The sequence below is a fragment of the Magallana gigas genome, chromosome 1, assembly GCF_963853765.1.
Source record: "Magallana gigas chromosome 1, xbMagGiga1.1, whole genome shotgun sequence".
NCBI classification, from domain to species: Eukaryota; Metazoa; Mollusca; class Bivalvia; order Ostreida; family Ostreidae; genus Magallana; species Magallana gigas.
In genome coordinates this window covers 74507653-74524397 of record NC_088853.1, presented here as the reverse complement: position 1 = coordinate 74524397, position 16745 = coordinate 74507653, and the positions used below count along the sequence as shown (strand labels likewise).

Here is a 16745-nt window from a genome sequence, read left to right as displayed (position 1 = left end):
TTTCATAATTCATAATTTTTAATATTGTTTATTTATTTAAATAGAATTTATCTCAGTTTTTACAATGTTGTTGAATAATAACGATTTTAACATACTGTTTATTGCAGTTTATTTCCTCTTTTCTTGCAGCAGACATTTTTCTTAAACTTACATATATAAAATTGACTTATCATAGAGTCCCCCCCCCCCCCCCCCGTTTAAAAAATATATAATTTACGGATAAAAAAAATTGTGTATCAAATAAGAAAATCGGTTTTGGACCCCCCCCCCCCCCGGGAGGATGTAATAAATGTGAAAATAATGATACCATTGAGCAGTTATAGAGCTAAATGCATACCATGCACTCACCATTCCTCACCCGGATTAGAATTTCCCTGATTTTGAGAATTTATTTTTCATTTTACTTGTAAATATTTTTTAAATGATGCTGCCGCGCCCCCTTTTAAAAAACGTTCTTGGAAATTAATTACTGTAAATATATAGTGAATAAAATAAATGTGAGCATTCATCCAAATGAAAGCAAGTTACAACTGTTTCCTATTTAATTTAAAAAAAAAAAAAGATGTCACCATTCTTTAGCTTTGCAAGATTTTGAGAAGATTTTGGTATTTATATTCCAGCAGATTTACAATAACTACTTAGAGTAGTTTCCCCTTATTGTGACGTCAAAGTTGACGTCAGTCAAGTGTCGCCTGTCTCTTTGAAAAAAACCCTGAAAAAAAACTAAGTGAAATATACTGTTTTGTTTACTTAAAAAGCATGATATTCATGAAATTACACAATTTATCTGTTTCTCAAAAGTTTAACTTTGATTCTCGCGAGAAGGAATCAAGTCTAGTGAGATCGTCCGACATTGATAAATTGCATTGTGGGTCGAAATTTACTGACTCCGAAAAATTCTGTGGGATCAATGTGCAAGAAATCGATTGTGACGTCACTCGAAGGAACGACAACTCTGTTAGTCTTATGTAATGGAATTATTTTATTTACAATGCATGATATACATAGTCTTTTATCTTGTTCTCGTGAGAGTGTGAAATGGGAAACCATATTTACAGGGGATTACTGGGACGATTAAAACAAGGCATTACTGGTCCGATTTACTGACGCCAAAAAAATCCGTTGAATGAATGTGCAACTAGTCCGAATTTTCTATTCACACACGCCTTGCCGGTAGAGCTCGCTTCGCGCCGGCGCTGCGCGCCGGCGAGCTGCGCTCGCTATTAATCAGCGAAATGAAAACTTGACTGGGTTGTGTCGATTGCGTACTCGTTTTGAAAATATAGACCTCTTACTGTTTTCCTGCATAAACATCAATGCATTATAAGGTTGAATTTAATCCAAATATTTGAACATTAATCCCCGAAAGTCCATAAACACCCAAAACGAAATCATGACCGAGATCTATTCCAGTGCATAAGGGAGATAAATACACAAGGGGAAATAATTTGACCGATGTCATCTTTATCCTTTTCGCTTAGCAACGAGCATATATATATATTCCACACAAAAAATGTTTTTAGAATTAAAACCATACGCTGAAGAAAAGTTATTTCATTTTAAGAACAGTCTTTAAACCAGTTTAAAAAAAGGTTGAACAGAGGTTTGTCTTAAAAGCATATCAGGTAGTTAGCATTATCCACGCGTGTGACTGCAATTTCTTAATACCGATCTCGATCCATTATACTTAAAGATTCCAAAAGAAACCATCTTTTGCGATTTAAATAATACAGATTAATCAACAGTTTGTTTAAATCATGTTTCCTATTTAACAACAAACTAAAAATATTTTTTTAGAGTGATGAAATAATAAACCTATGCACAATTTTATTTTTACGGATCTTTTTTCAAAATATATATTTTAATGTTTTTTACCAAAAATACGCCCATTGTGATCCTGAAAAGGCCGGTCCTTTGGGTAATTTTATTTCCAATTGATTAAGGACGTTAAGGGGTAAATAATATCAATATTTCAGAGAATTCTGTACGTAAATAAAATTACAAGAGCTTAAATTCGCTTTGAAAATTTAAATCATTTTATCTCATTTGTTAGCAGATTTATCTATATTTTAATAAATAAGCAAGTGAACAAAAAATTATTTGTTTTGAAATGATAATTCCTTCATTTTACATAGGATACAAGTCAAAAAATGATTTTGTGAAAGTAAAATTTCAGGCTTAGGCTTAGATTCATTATGTATGAAAAAAGCGCCGTTTTCCGCAATCGGTTCTATTTTTAGCCACGGCCATAGCTTTAATGATACCGATGGACCAGCCAACTGAGTAAAATTTGATAAGAACATATGCTCATATACATGTTTGAAAAATATGAAAAAAATCTGTACGCATTTTATTTATCAAGTGGGGTATGGACCTTTACCTTAAACCTTCAGTTGTCTGGGCCATGGGAATTTAAAAGTTACAAATACCTCTACATATAGAGTAAAACCTACGGTATTCAGGTCATAGGAAGGTAATACCTTTAAATAGAGACAATTTAAACCTTCAGTTATACGGCCGTGAGAAGGTAATACCTCCGAATAGACACAATCTAAACCCTCAGTTGTCCGGCTGTAAGAAGGTAATACCTTTAAATAGAGACTGTTAAACCTTCAGTTGTAAGATCGATGGAAGGTAATACACAATTTAAACCTTTATTGTCTGGCCGTGGGGAAGCAGCAACGAGAATTCAACAGTTCTTACCGTTGTAATTATGGTTAACATATCTTACCAACATAACGATGTATGGGGAAACCATGGGCAATACTGTATACGGAGAAATGTTCGCCCCCGTTTTATTTTCGCTCTTTCCGCCCTCGTTCTCAGCGGACAAATTTAAAACTGGGCGAATTCCAATGTTTCAAATTATCTCTCTTACAACACAACTGTGTCTGGGCGAATTTAAGACGTGGCAAAACAGACGGTGTAGAAGAGCGAAAATTACACGGGGCGAAAATAACCCTGTAAACAGTAACCAGTTCCCACCGATATATGGATGTACAGTAAACAAATATAACATCAACACACAATACAACTACATAGATGGAATTAAACGCAACGTCTTGGACCTTTCCGGTAGGCTCGGAAAACACCTCGAATGTATTAACATTACCGGATGTTAGAATTTTGTACAAAATGGAGTCGCTTCCCATTAAAATAAGTATCGGCTAGACAGGCTTGTGTGTCGCCTCTGTGATATATGTAAGTGTTCATCATTGACTTTAATGAAGTCTATCTCACATCTCAACAGATCGTAAACTTTGATGTATTTAAAGTAATACACGGTTAAAGCGAACATGCTTATAATAAATTAACGCTTACATCGTAGTGAATTTCTTTCCCCCAGGACTGTATTACATGTTGAAAACTTGACGGATATAACGAGTTCCGCTTATAGCGAAGTAACATGTCCATCCCTAGGACTTTGTTATAAGCGTGTTTTAATGTATATCATTTTTTATAAAAAAAAAAAAAAAGGAGGTGGAGGGTATCATGTAATACATTTAAGGTGTTTGTTTTTTCTGAGCCTGCCGGAAAGGCCCGAGAATTTACAAGAGGAATCAACCTTTCAAACTAAGGATCTCACCAACATAATGAAGTAGAGGACTCCTACGGGGACAATGGCGATCATGAACGCCGGTGTATTAACGGATATGACGACCAAAATCACGAGCAGTGTAGACAGCATGATGGCCCACAACCGGAAGGTGCGCGGCACGCGGTCGTCAAGGATGTCGATGTCGCTGGAGAAACGGTTCATGATCCGACCGACGGGGGTCGTATCAAAGAACGCCATGGGGGAACGAAAAATACAAAACAGCATGGAGGAATGGAGAGATCCGGAGGCGTTGATGAGCCGGGTCAGTCCCAGGTAAGCAAACATGAAGAGGAAAATCCCTGGAAATAGAACCAGGGAGCGGATCAAGAAATAGAACCAGGGAGCGGATCAAGAAATAGAACCAGGGAGCGGATAAAGAAAACCATCCAAAATCGTCTAAAGAATACTTTACAATAACAAAAACGCTTATTTGTTGAAAAAAATATATAGCATACATATTAGATAGAAAATTTACCAAACTAGCATATAGATAGATTTCATATATGAAAAAGTTTTTTAAATGTTTGCTTTTATTTATGTATTTAAACTCTATCTAATATAAGTCTGCCGTAAGTGGTCCACCTTGAAGGACTCCCAGTATTGTGTAGATGATGAGATAGTAGTACTTCCGGTCCGCGTATTCCTGTGTATTGACGAGTGTCTGGTTCTTTATGACGTCATCTTCCGTCCAAAAAGTGAGCCAGAAATTACTGAAGGCGTTCAACCCTTGGAATAAGAGGACGAACAGCATAGACAGGAATGATCCGACCACGCCCATCGCCTTGATATAAGTAATTATCACCGATAGCTTCACCTGTACGTGATATGAATAAATTTAGATAAATTATAACAGGGTACGCCCATTGCTTTGATATATGTAGTTATCACCGATAGCTTCACCTGTACGTGATATGAATAAATTTAAATAAATCAAACAGGGTAAGCCCTTTGCTTTGATATATGTAATTATCACCGATAGCTTCACCTGTACGTGGTATGAATAAATTTAAATAAATTATAACAGGGTACGCCCATTGCTTTGATATATGTAATTATCACCGATAGCTTCACCTGTACGTGATATGAATAAATATAAATAAATTATAACAGGGTAAGCCCTTTGCTTTGATATATGTAATTATCACCTATAGCTTCACCTGTACGTGATATGAATAAATTTAAATAAATTATAACAGGGTACGTCCTTTGCTTTTATATATGTAATTATCACCGATAGCTTCACCTGTACGTGATATGAATAAATTTAAATAAATTATAACAGTGTACGTCCTTTGCTTTGATATATGTAATTATCACCGATAGCTTCACCTGTACGTGATATGAATAAATTTAAATAAATTATAACAGGGTAAGCCCTTTGCTTTGATATATGTAATTATCACCGATAGCTTCACCTGTACGTGATATGAATAAATTTAAATAAATTATAACAGGGTACGTCCTTTGCTTTTATATATGTAATTATCACCGATAGCTTCACCTGTACGTGATATGAATAAATTTAAATAAATTATAACAGTGTACGCCCTTTGCTTTGATATATGTAATTATCACCGATAGCTTCACCTGTACGTGATATGAATATATTGAAATAAATTATATCAGACACGCCCATCGCCACGATATGCATGATTATCACCGATAGCTTAACCTGTAATAGATATGAATAAATTTAAATACAAATGTGGGCGATTAAAATAAATATGGGTGTGGCGTACATCCCATGTTACATTCGTGGATATCATTTGTTTGATTTTCCGAAAAAAATCTCAGAATCGATTTTAAATGTTATGCAAAACCATGACTAGTGGCTTTGTTAATATGATTACAGTGTATATTCTATTGAAATGAACTCCAATGAACATATCGAGTACATTGTATCTACTCAGCAATGAAATCAACAAACATTGCATTTAATGAAAACTGTAGAAACTACAGTAGATTTCATAACAGGAAATCAATGAGTTACCGTTCCTTCCTGTGACGTTTCTTCCTGTATGAGTCGCCCCGTGTCTTCCTCTTCCGCCGCCCCCGCGTCATACGGCAGGATCCGCCCCTCAGACAGAGAGCGATGAAGCTTCTGAAGAGAGTTGACTTTGTCGTGCGTAGACAAGCGTCTGGCTGAGTTTGATCGATGGAGGAGTCCAGATGACTCGTTTTCGGAACTGCTTTCTGACACCGGATGTAGGTATGACATTCTTCGACCGGATGGGATTGAAAAACGAGATTTCCGACGGGTTGACATTTTTCTGTAAAAGAGACATAAGATATTCACTACAACAAAAATGTGCACCAATATAGTATAACAATTTATGCAGGATATATATATATTTATAAGATATAATGATTTATTTTTGCGATCAAGTTATAAATCTGCCAAGAATAATACAGAGGAGAAATTTAAGAAATAGCTTGCGGAAAGAATTTTTCAATACGTTTTTAGCGAACCTTGCAAAATTTTCCCGCACGCTAGAAAAAGTTGTTTTTGGGTAATGACCGTCTTCCTTGGAAAACGGTATAAAGAGTTGAAATTATTTACAGTCTCCGGACTGTGCACTTCCTCTCCTTTGTGATTGGTAGAAAATACATGATGTGAAAATATACATTTATTTCATTGGTTGATATACTGTTCGGCACAAGGGAGATAATTTTCTGATGATTGATTTTACGTACGACTTAACAATTTCTGCAGATTTCAAATCATAAGGTAGTACGAAACAGATCAGCTGAATTTTTCAGACTTTTTTATATATTTTTCTTTGCAATGAAATCTTTTAATGCTTAAAATTTTGAAAAAAATCGAACCTCAAAATGTTTTCCCACATCGCCCCACACCTATCATGGAATCTCCTTTCAGTGGAGTGTAAAATGAAATAGTCATTGTTATAATTTTCTATGCCATTAAGTATTTTTTTCGAGATATTACAAATATTTGTGCTGCTAATTCAACAGGAGACCTTCTTGTTACTTAAAAATACTGAAATAAATTATAACTTGTAACTTAAGATAATTTCTCATGCGATATAATGTAAAACTAGCGCTTGTGAATACTCTTTTAAGACGAAAATTTGCAGCACTTAATGGTATCTAAAAAGAAAATGTTTCATTCAAATGTGAATAAAATTTAACAGTATGACTGTCATGACCCTGTAATTAAAATATATCAACATAAAGAAAATTTAACCACTGGTTTTAGATTAATTAAGGTTTAAGGATATTTGACGGAGGTATAAATTGATAAAAATCCTAGATTACGTCATCATTTTTGACCTTTGACCAGTTGATATGATCTTGAAATTTGTTTTACATAAAGCCTAAACACTGGTGGTGGTTGTGTCCAAATTTCAGGTCTTTACTTTGAAAAGAACACAAGTTACGCATTTTTAAATGATATAAGGCTAAATTGCACAAAAATCATTTGAACACCATCCGTTTCAAAATTATCGGAATACGTTGTATCCTAAAATTTGGCCTTGAGTAATTGATGGGTATGACTTATATTTTTTTCTTAAGATAATGGACTGAAACAAATTTTTACATAATTTTAAGTCATGATTATTTTGTGTATTTGAGAAAATATTTCAAATAAGTAATTTCAGGGGTGTTTTGTACTGCCTTAAAAAGTGAGAAAACGAAAGAACAATAAAAATGGCTCTTAGTGAAATTCAGGCCTTCATTTTTCTGTTAACTAGATAAAAGCAATATTCTGTAACATCTCTTGAAATAATTTGTCCTTTTTTTGTTTTGATTATACAAATACCAATGAAATTTGATACCGTATGGCTAATATCAGTAAACAAGTTTGTATATTAGATACGGTGAAACTAATATCAGTAAAAATTAATGATACTAAATGCAGTTGTATTAAATTTGATTTTACTACAGTGATACAACCCTTCCTAAGATCTCTTTTTACCTACTACAGTCGATTTCAAATAAATAACACGCTGTAAATAATTTTCAATTTTAAGCACGCACGCTTAAAAGGCACATGTTTTTAATAAAAAAGTTCGGCACGCTATTGCATGGAGAAGAAGGCGACATTTATATAAAAAAAATAATTAAACTGTCTTTGATATCTTATTGCTGTTAAGAGTTTGCTCAAAAGACGGTAAGCTTTTTATAAAAAAAAAACCTGTTACACATACGTTGTTATTGCCCCTACTCAGAGGCGATTTTAACAGAGCGAGTGCTCGCCAAGATTTCTGTTGCGTGTATACGGAATTTTGGCGAGAACTTGCGAGCACTCTCTCTGTCAAACACGCCTCGGGTGATACAGGTGTGTTGTTATACCTGGCGCTTTGTCGGCGGGTTAATACGTCACTGTCGTCTGCTGACAGGCCGTAGTCCGACACACACTCCAGCTGTTCCCACATGTCGTCCTTTATCCGGGCAACTGAAACGTAGACAAACAAGTTAGACAGATACCTTCATCGGAGAGAATGTGGTCATTTGAAAAAAAAATATAGACAACGAAATTAGACACAGTACCCTCATCAGAGGGAATGTGGCTATAGCTAGGAGAAAACGTAGACAATCAAGTTTGAGTATCTTTATCAGAGAGAACGTTCTCATTATAGAAAACGTTGACAATGAAATTAGACAGAGTATTTAAATAGGACAGAATGTGGTCATTGGAGAAAACTAAGACAAACAAGTTAGACAGATTATAAAAGAGAAATTGGAAAAAAAAAACCTAATCATAGTCAGAAAACATCATACTGTGCAATCATTAAATTTCGTGGAGGCCAATTTTCGTGGATTGCTTAAATTTTACAAGTTCGTGGGGACGTAATTTCGTGTATTCTCTAAAACTTACAAAGGAAATATGCCTTTATTCCCTTAATTTATTAATTCGTGGAGGATGTTAATTCTTGGATGAAAGGTACCCACGAATTCCACGAAAATTGAGCCACCACGAAATCTAATGATTCCACAGAATCATAATCAGAAAACATCATCGTTATTATCAAACAAGTAAACAGCGAAACATCTTCAGAGAGAATGAGGTCACTGGATAAAAAACAATCACACTCAGAGAACATCATCTTTATTATGAAACATGTCCGACGTACCATTATTAGATAAGGTATAAGGAATCATTCTTTGAGTATTATGAGGTGATAATTTCGGTCGGGGCGTGATCAAATCCAATATAGCCCGAAGGGCTTTATGATAGATAATTTCGGTCGGGGCGTGATCAAATCCAATATTAGATTTGATCACGCCCCGACCGAAATTATCACCTCATAATATTCAAAGAATGATTCCTTATTTCTTATATTTATATAATTTTAATAGATAGATTTGATCACGCCCCGACCGAAATTATCACCTCATAATATTCAAAGAATGATTCCGTATTTCTTATATTTATATAATTTTAAGCCATCGTACGATTAAATATTTAGATATAATTAAGCGAACCCCGCTGGTGCCTCAATTTGGCGTCATTTGTATTATGAGTTATATAGTACAAAATCGATACGTAGTGTTATCACAGGAAAAGACACTGTAAAAAATGTAAATATAGGTAAATATCGATCATCATCACAGAATAATGTCAGTAGAAAAAAATCATTATCAAAGAGAATGTCAACGTCAGAGGAAAAAAAATCAAACCCAGGAAAGATTATTAGTTTTATCATACAAGTCAGATGGAGTACTCCAGATGAAAGTGCCACCCTCAAGAGACTTTTTGAAGGTGACTCAACAGCCTAAACAACAATTCTTAAATCAATAAAATAAAATATCAGAGAAAAGAACGTCATCTTACATTTATTAAACATAAGATTACCCCTATTTGGAAATTGGTATTTGATTATAATCAACTCTCCTTTGCAGTTACTCTGGCGAACGAGACTAGAGTTCAATATTGCTTGGATCCATACAATTTCTCTGAGATATATCAATTACTGAGACATATATATATAGTTTGATGGAATTTAAATTTTTCACAACCTGAATCATACGGGGGTTCTCTCAGAATTCTTGTCGGAAAAGTCGGAGAACTCATATAACAAAAAATTTAAATGCATATAAGAAACTACATGCCATACAAAATAACATATCTTTGATTTTTATAATCGTTCGGGCATACCTTCACTTTTTTCTATGTCAACTATGTTCTCCCCTTTTAACAACAAAAAAAAGTCCGTAAACAACTAAACAAATACATGATCTTACTTTCACTGTAAACAAAAACATGATCTTACTTTCACTGTAAACAAATACATTATATTACTTTCACTGTAAACAAATACATTATTTTACTTTCACTGTAAACAAAAACATTATCTTACTTTCACTGTAAACAAATACATTATATTACTTTCACTGTAAACAAATACATTATTTTACTTTCACTGTAAACAAATACATTATCTTACTTTCACTATAAACAAATACATTATCTTACTTTCACTGTAAACAAATACATTATCTTACTTTCACTGTAAACAACTACATTATCTTACTTTCACTGTAAACATTATCTAACTTTCACTGTAAACAAACACATTATCTTACTTTCATTGTAAACAAATACATGATCTTACTTTCATTGTAAACAAATACATGATCTTACTTTCATTGTAAACAAATACATGATCTTACTTTCACTGTAAACAAAAACATGATCTTACTTTCACTGTAAACAAATACATTATCTTACTTTCATTGTAAACAACTACATGATCTTACTTTCACTGTAAACAAATACATCATCTTACTTTCACTGTAAACATGATCTTACTTTCACTGTAAACAAATACATGGTCTTACTTTTGCTGTAAACAAATACATGATATTACTTTCACTGTAAACATGGTCTTACTTTCACTGTCCTCTTCATCCTCCTGTAGTAGGTAGGCCTCCAAAAATTGTGAGAACGCCCCTTTTTCTTGCATCAGTTCCTCGTAGCTTCCAACTTCTGAGATGGTCCCGTTGTCCATTACGACAATCAGATCCACTTTCGGCAGCCAATGGACGCCGTGCGTCACGAGGATGCGTGTCTGTAATAAGAAGTTATTTTTTTTCCTCATCTAATAATTTAAACAATAAACTATCCGATGAATTAAATATACCGGATCTAATTATCAGATGAACTGTGCAATCATCAAAGTTATCACCTTATGACGAAGTAATCCTTCTGGACCAATCACTTCCTTAAAGAGAGTTTTGCCTACGTGACTGTCAACAGCCGATAAAGGGTCGTCCAAAAGGTACACATCAGAGTTGCTGTAAACCGCCCGAGCCAGACTGATCCTTTGCTTTTGGCCGCCGCTGACGTTTATTCCCTGAATATTAAAAATACTAGTAGTTAGGTAATGTATGGTGTTTGCTAAGAGTATCCTAAATATAAAGACGAATTGATTATTGATTTTCATTAAATTATATTCTGATTGCAACGCGATTTCTGATTGGCTTATTTTAACATGCTTTATATCGTATAAAGAATGCTGCCTTCCCACAGTAAAACTAAAGTAAAAAAAAGTGTCAATCCGCCTTTTGTTACGTTTAAATTTTGAACAAATTGATGCCATTTTAAAGGTAAAGTTTTTATCTACAACTTATTACAAATAATTAGATTTGAAGCAATGAATTCAGTATGTATTAGTTTTACAAGATATAAAATGGTTTGGGACAGTTTACCTTTCTTAACTACCAGCTTCTCTGTCTATAAAGCGTTTACTGCCCAAATCCATTTTAAACTGTGTAAACAAATAAATATTGAATTCATTTCTTGATTGCAAACAGAACCCCAACTTAAAAAAAAGGTCTGGTTCAGGTATTTATGTTTGCCAATAAAATTGACCACGCAATTGACAGAAAGGGATAATGTAAACCAACTTTTATTCGCGTGCGATAATTTTTCGCGAGGTTCGCGAGATTCCCGTTGTCGCGAATATCTCTCACCGTGAGCCAGACAACAAATGTTTTTGGTATCTATATTAAAAAATAATCTTCCTGATGAACGCAAAAACTATTCCCTTTTAACCAGTTTATTTCTGGTAAATCGCGATATTAAGCAGTCATGATAAAAGTTGGTGTACAGTGTCTTACATCTAACAAAGTATCGGGATACTGTGCGTGTTTGAAATCTATAGATCCTTTGTAAGCCCGAATTTGCAAAACCATATTCATTGCCTATGAAATTCAGTGTTTGCTGTAAAATGTTGCTACGATTTGAAACTTCTTTGCAAAATCTTATATTTTTATAAAAAAGATGCAGTAGGCTTACTATTTGGTTTTATAATGCTTTTTCTCATACGTATATCACCGAATATTTACACTACCCGCTCTCCTATCTCCGTGTTATCTCCAGCACTGAGTATCGCTAGATCCGGTAGAAGTGCGCATGCCTGAATGACCCGCCTGTATTTCTTCTCTACGTACTTGCTGCCGAACAGGATGTTGTCTTTGACGGTCAGGTTCTGTATCCACGCCTCCTGCGGGACGTACGCCACCGAGCCCTGAATATAGTGATTGATTTATTGATTTATTGACTGATAAATTAATCTTTAATTAATTGATTGTTCACTTGATTGTTTACTTGCTTTGTTGACATTTTGGTGAACTCACTCACTCATTGATTTATTTATTAATTAATGATTTAAGCTCGGGAAAAACTAAGCTTCCATAATGACGTCATTTTGAATTCTCAAATATTGCACAAAACATAATTTAGTCATTTATTCATCGTGTGTATTTATATACAAATATATATTGATGGAAGACAGGTAACTAATTATATAACTTGAATAACAATAATGATGCAAAAAGTAAGCGAAACTTAATAATCATAGAGACCGGAAGTAAGAGGTGCGCATACCTGGACGTTGACGTGACCTTGAACTTTGTCCATTTCCCCCAGCATGGCGGCTATGAGTGAGGACTTTCCGGCACCCACCTGTCCTACCACGGCAACCAGCTTACCCTCCCCCACCCTCAGGTTTATCCTGGTCAATCACAGAAGAAGTGACGTCATTTAGATATATAAGAAAATGAATTGTAAGCTTGTATGAATGGTTTTTGAGATTTCAAAATTAAATTTATTTTCCTCCTTCTTCTACCTAAGTTTTTTTTCCTAGGTAAATTATAATCACTAGTAACAAGTCCTATTACAACTTGTAACAATTGCAACATCTTCAAATATCAATCGGAAAGTACACATCTATCAATTTATTCTATCACTTACCTTCATTAATCGGCTCTTAATACACATAAATGAACTTGTTTTACATATAAAAATTAACTTTTTTAACATTTTATAACTTTTGTCTGAAATTAAGACTTGTGTTGGTGTTTTTGACAAAGCCTATGCAACATGACACATTTTTGACAAGTCGATGTAATCATTTCCCAAGAAAGAGCAACATTGTCTCGCCACATCTTACCTTACCTGTTTAAAGTATTTCTAGGATTTCTTCGATTCCAGGTAAAGTGGCCTTTCTCAATGGATATAGCATACCCTGAAATCAAAGTCAAGAACTCATATAAACTAACTCACTTATCTTAATTCATCTAACATCGACTGACTTGAATATAATGGAATTACATTGCATATCCCTTTTTTGAAATTTAAAAAAAAATTAAGTAATTTAAAATTTGCCTGCCTACAGCCAGGACTCTGCTTTCAGCAGAGCCCGGCTAAAAACTAACTCACTTATCTTAATTTATCTAACATCGACTGACTTAAGTATAATGGAATTACATTACATATCCCCTTTTTGAAATTCGAAAAAAGGGAAGTATTATATAATTATATAACGTTAATATGTTTAACATACCTGTGTTAATTGACGTAGAAACGTTATCCGGCTTTAAATCTTCCTTGCATAAAAACTCTTCAATTCTTTTGATGGACACCAACATCTTCATAATACAAATGAAGCAGATGTAAGATAACATTTCATTATTTTGATGCAGTGTATATTGTTTATTATGCATATATAATCGTTTATCAAAATGCCCTGAAATCAGAATGTATTGTAAAGAGAGTCCGTTACCTCGTTAAAACAAACAAACGAAGACTTAAGGTGGTATAAAGTCTTAAGGTGGTATAAAGTCTTAAGGTGGTATAAAGTCTTTAGGTGATACCATCGACAATAATGAGGATAAAAATAATCGATTATTATAGAAATTATTTCATCAATTTTGATTTTATATATCTTAAACATTTGGCAAAAAGTATGTTTTGAAATATTTGGGAAAAAAGATGTATAAAAGGTCCAGCGGGATTTATGACGTGTAGGTTTGTAGCTAACACGCTAGCACTGTGCTTGTTTATGAATGAAAAGCACGTTCAAACTATGAGTACAATTTTTGATTTTGATGTACTTTAATTAACATTGATATTTTTAGATGCAATCTTTGGAAAAATTGAACTACCTGGATAAGCCCCGTGATGACAAAGGGAACCATGGTGACGGTGAACCGTAAGGTGTTGACCAGAGACAGAGAAACAAACACCTTGTTAGCGCTCAGGTAAGATGATGACGTCATCAAGGTGAAAATGAGTAAAATAAAATAATTCATCTGGAAAGGAAAGATTCTGATAACTTTAAAAATTGACATAAGATGAAACAATATATAGGATTTTTAAATCTGAATGCACCATAAATGGACAGTGAACAAGGAGGTACAACAGTTTCCAAATGTTGTACCGTACCATTAACGGTAGAAAACAGAACAAAAGTTGTTCAGTTGTGGAATCTATATCATGAATGGACTGCGTACAGAGAAGTACAAAATGAGGAAACGTTCCATTAACGTTCAACAATTGAGTATTAAGAAGTAAAACCAAGACTAGTAATCCAAATGTAGAACTTTACCATGAACGGACTGTGGACAGAGAAGAGCATGGAGAACGCCGTCACCACGCAGACCTTCTTCAGGAACACCATCTCACGTGAGCGGATGTTTAACAACTTCCGGGTAAAAGAGGGCTCCCAGGCATACATCTTTAAAACCTTTAGAATCAGGAAATGGAGATCTACATTATAGCTTTATAGAAGTATTCGATTTCTTGTATTTTACAAACATTTTCTTTGGATTGTCAATCTATCCAAGGCCATCCATCTGGGATTAGAAGACGACGAAACATCTTGATCAAAAAGACAGATCATCAATAGAAAAGCCATGTTTCCCGTCATTAAAGAACAATTTTACTTTTTTTTTTAAATTATTCTTATTGCACCAAGGTTGATACCATTTCAAACTTTATAAATGAACACAATTTAATTGTCACAGTCATACACACAGTGTAAGATTTGTTTTTATTATCATGATTACATGCATGTCGTTTCTAATCAAATACCCAAAAACAGTTTGAAGTGGTTGATTATTATTAGTATAAAACAGTTTAAAAAAGTAAGAGATTAACAACAATGAATTGTAAGCTTACATAAAATATAATATCAGCTTAAGGGTTTGACCTAATTTAAAAATACACTAATATAAATGACCTTACATGAAACAATATGACATGCCGTGCTGCACCTACTTTGATTCCATTGAGAACCTCATTCAGCAGTTTAATTCTGCTCGACTTGAGCGCCAGTATAACGCTCTGGTAATTCTGCTGAAGCTTCCCGAAGATGATGTTAAGCACCGTGATGACAACGATCACCGCGATACTTCCGAGCGTAGCCACGCCCATCTGATTCCAAATAAGGTAAATACCGGCGGACATGACAAGGAAGAAGGAAAGGATCTCGTACTGGAACATGAAGGCGTCCTGGATCCGCTGACAGTCCACGGACATTAGGTTTACGATGTCACCTATAGTGTATTGACCCTTAGCCGCGTTACTCATGGTTAGAGACTGAAAATAAACTCATCGTTAGAGACTGAAATTAATTAAAATAAGGTACAATCGCTGCTGACATTCTACTGACATCAGGGTTCGATGTCCCCTATAGTGTACTGTCCCTTAGCCGCGTTACTCATGGTTAGAGACTGAAAATAAACTCATCGTTAATGACTGAAAATAGATAAATAAGGTACAATAACTGCTGATATTCTACTGACATCAAGTTTACAATGTCTCCTATAGTGTACTGTCCCTTAGCCGCGTTACTTATCGTCAGAGACTGAAATTAGTTAAAATAACTTAAATTTACATTTTTATTTTCACTCCCAGATATTTCATATCCTAGGATTACCTTCCTCCTTATCCTTGGTAAATAATGCCTACAAATGAAACTTTAATTTTAATCATACCAAAATAATTTATCCCTTCCTCCCTACACTTTAGTAAGTCATGCTTACAAAAGCTATATTCTTATTATTAGTCAAAGAGTAAGTATACCTATTACATATAGTTACTTTCTTCCTTCAATCATCAATTCTAATTCAATGTCATTCTTATGTTTTAAACCACACATTAAATGTATATGCTGTCATTCTTTCATTTGTATACAGTAAAACACGCTTATAACGAAGTCCCTGGGACGGGCAATTTTACTTCGTTCTAAGCGTAATTCGTTATATCCATCAAGTTTACAACATGAAATAAAGTCACGGGGAATGAAAACCATCTCGCTCAAAGCGTCAATTCATTATAAGCGTGTTCGCTATAACCATTTTTTACTGTATGTACAAGTGCTAACTTGATTTTCATAAATACCATTCATCTTATTTCCTTCCTTGAGTTGAAAATGACTACGAGTGTCACTTTGATCCCATTTATTTAATGTCATACAAATCTTCCTCCTTACCCTTTGGTAAATCATTCCTACGAAAGCTTCTTTAATTCTATCTATCAACTACATGTATCATACAAATGTTCCACCCTATCTTTTGTTAAATCATTCCTACGAGCGCCACTTTTATCCACCCTTTTGGTAAATCATTCCTATGAGTACCACTTTTATCCTACCTTTGGTAAATCATACCTACAAATGCCAATTTGATCCTACCTTTTAGTAAATCTTTCCTACGAGCGCCTCTTTGATCCTACCTTTTGGTAAATCATTCCTACGAGTGCCACTTTGATCCTACTTTTTTGTTAATCATTCCTACAAGTGCCACTACGATCCTATCTTTTGGTAAATCATTTCTACGGGTGTTTCTTTGATCCTTCCTTTTGGTAAATCATTCTTATGAGTGCCCCTTTGATCAT

At 34.3% G+C, this 16745-nt stretch overlaps 1 protein-coding gene across 1 annotated transcript in view; it reads right to left on the bottom strand.

Moving 5' to 3' along the window:
• The window catches only part of LOC105336879 (multidrug resistance-associated protein 1), a 44875-nt gene that overhangs the window by 13517 nt on the left and 14613 nt on the right, over nt 1–16745 (bottom strand). The window contains exons 10-22 of the mRNA XM_066075281.1: nt 15126–15446; nt 14455–14592; nt 14012–14158; nt 13411–13495; nt 13023–13092; nt 12453–12579; nt 11917–12093; nt 10750–10917; nt 10455–10632; nt 7913–8015; nt 5589–5868; nt 4181–4412; nt 3587–3897 (exon numbers count right to left, since the gene is read on the bottom strand). Coding sequence (XP_065931353.1) covers nt 3587–3897; nt 4181–4412; nt 5589–5868; nt 7913–8015; nt 10455–10632; nt 10750–10917; nt 11917–12093; nt 12453–12579; nt 13023–13092; nt 13411–13495; nt 14012–14158; nt 14455–14592; nt 15126–15446 — 2337 coding nt within the window. The remainder of the gene's footprint in view (nt 1–3586; nt 3898–4180; nt 4413–5588; nt 5869–7912; nt 8016–10454; nt 10633–10749; nt 10918–11916; nt 12094–12452; nt 12580–13022; nt 13093–13410; nt 13496–14011; nt 14159–14454; nt 14593–15125; nt 15447–16745) is intronic.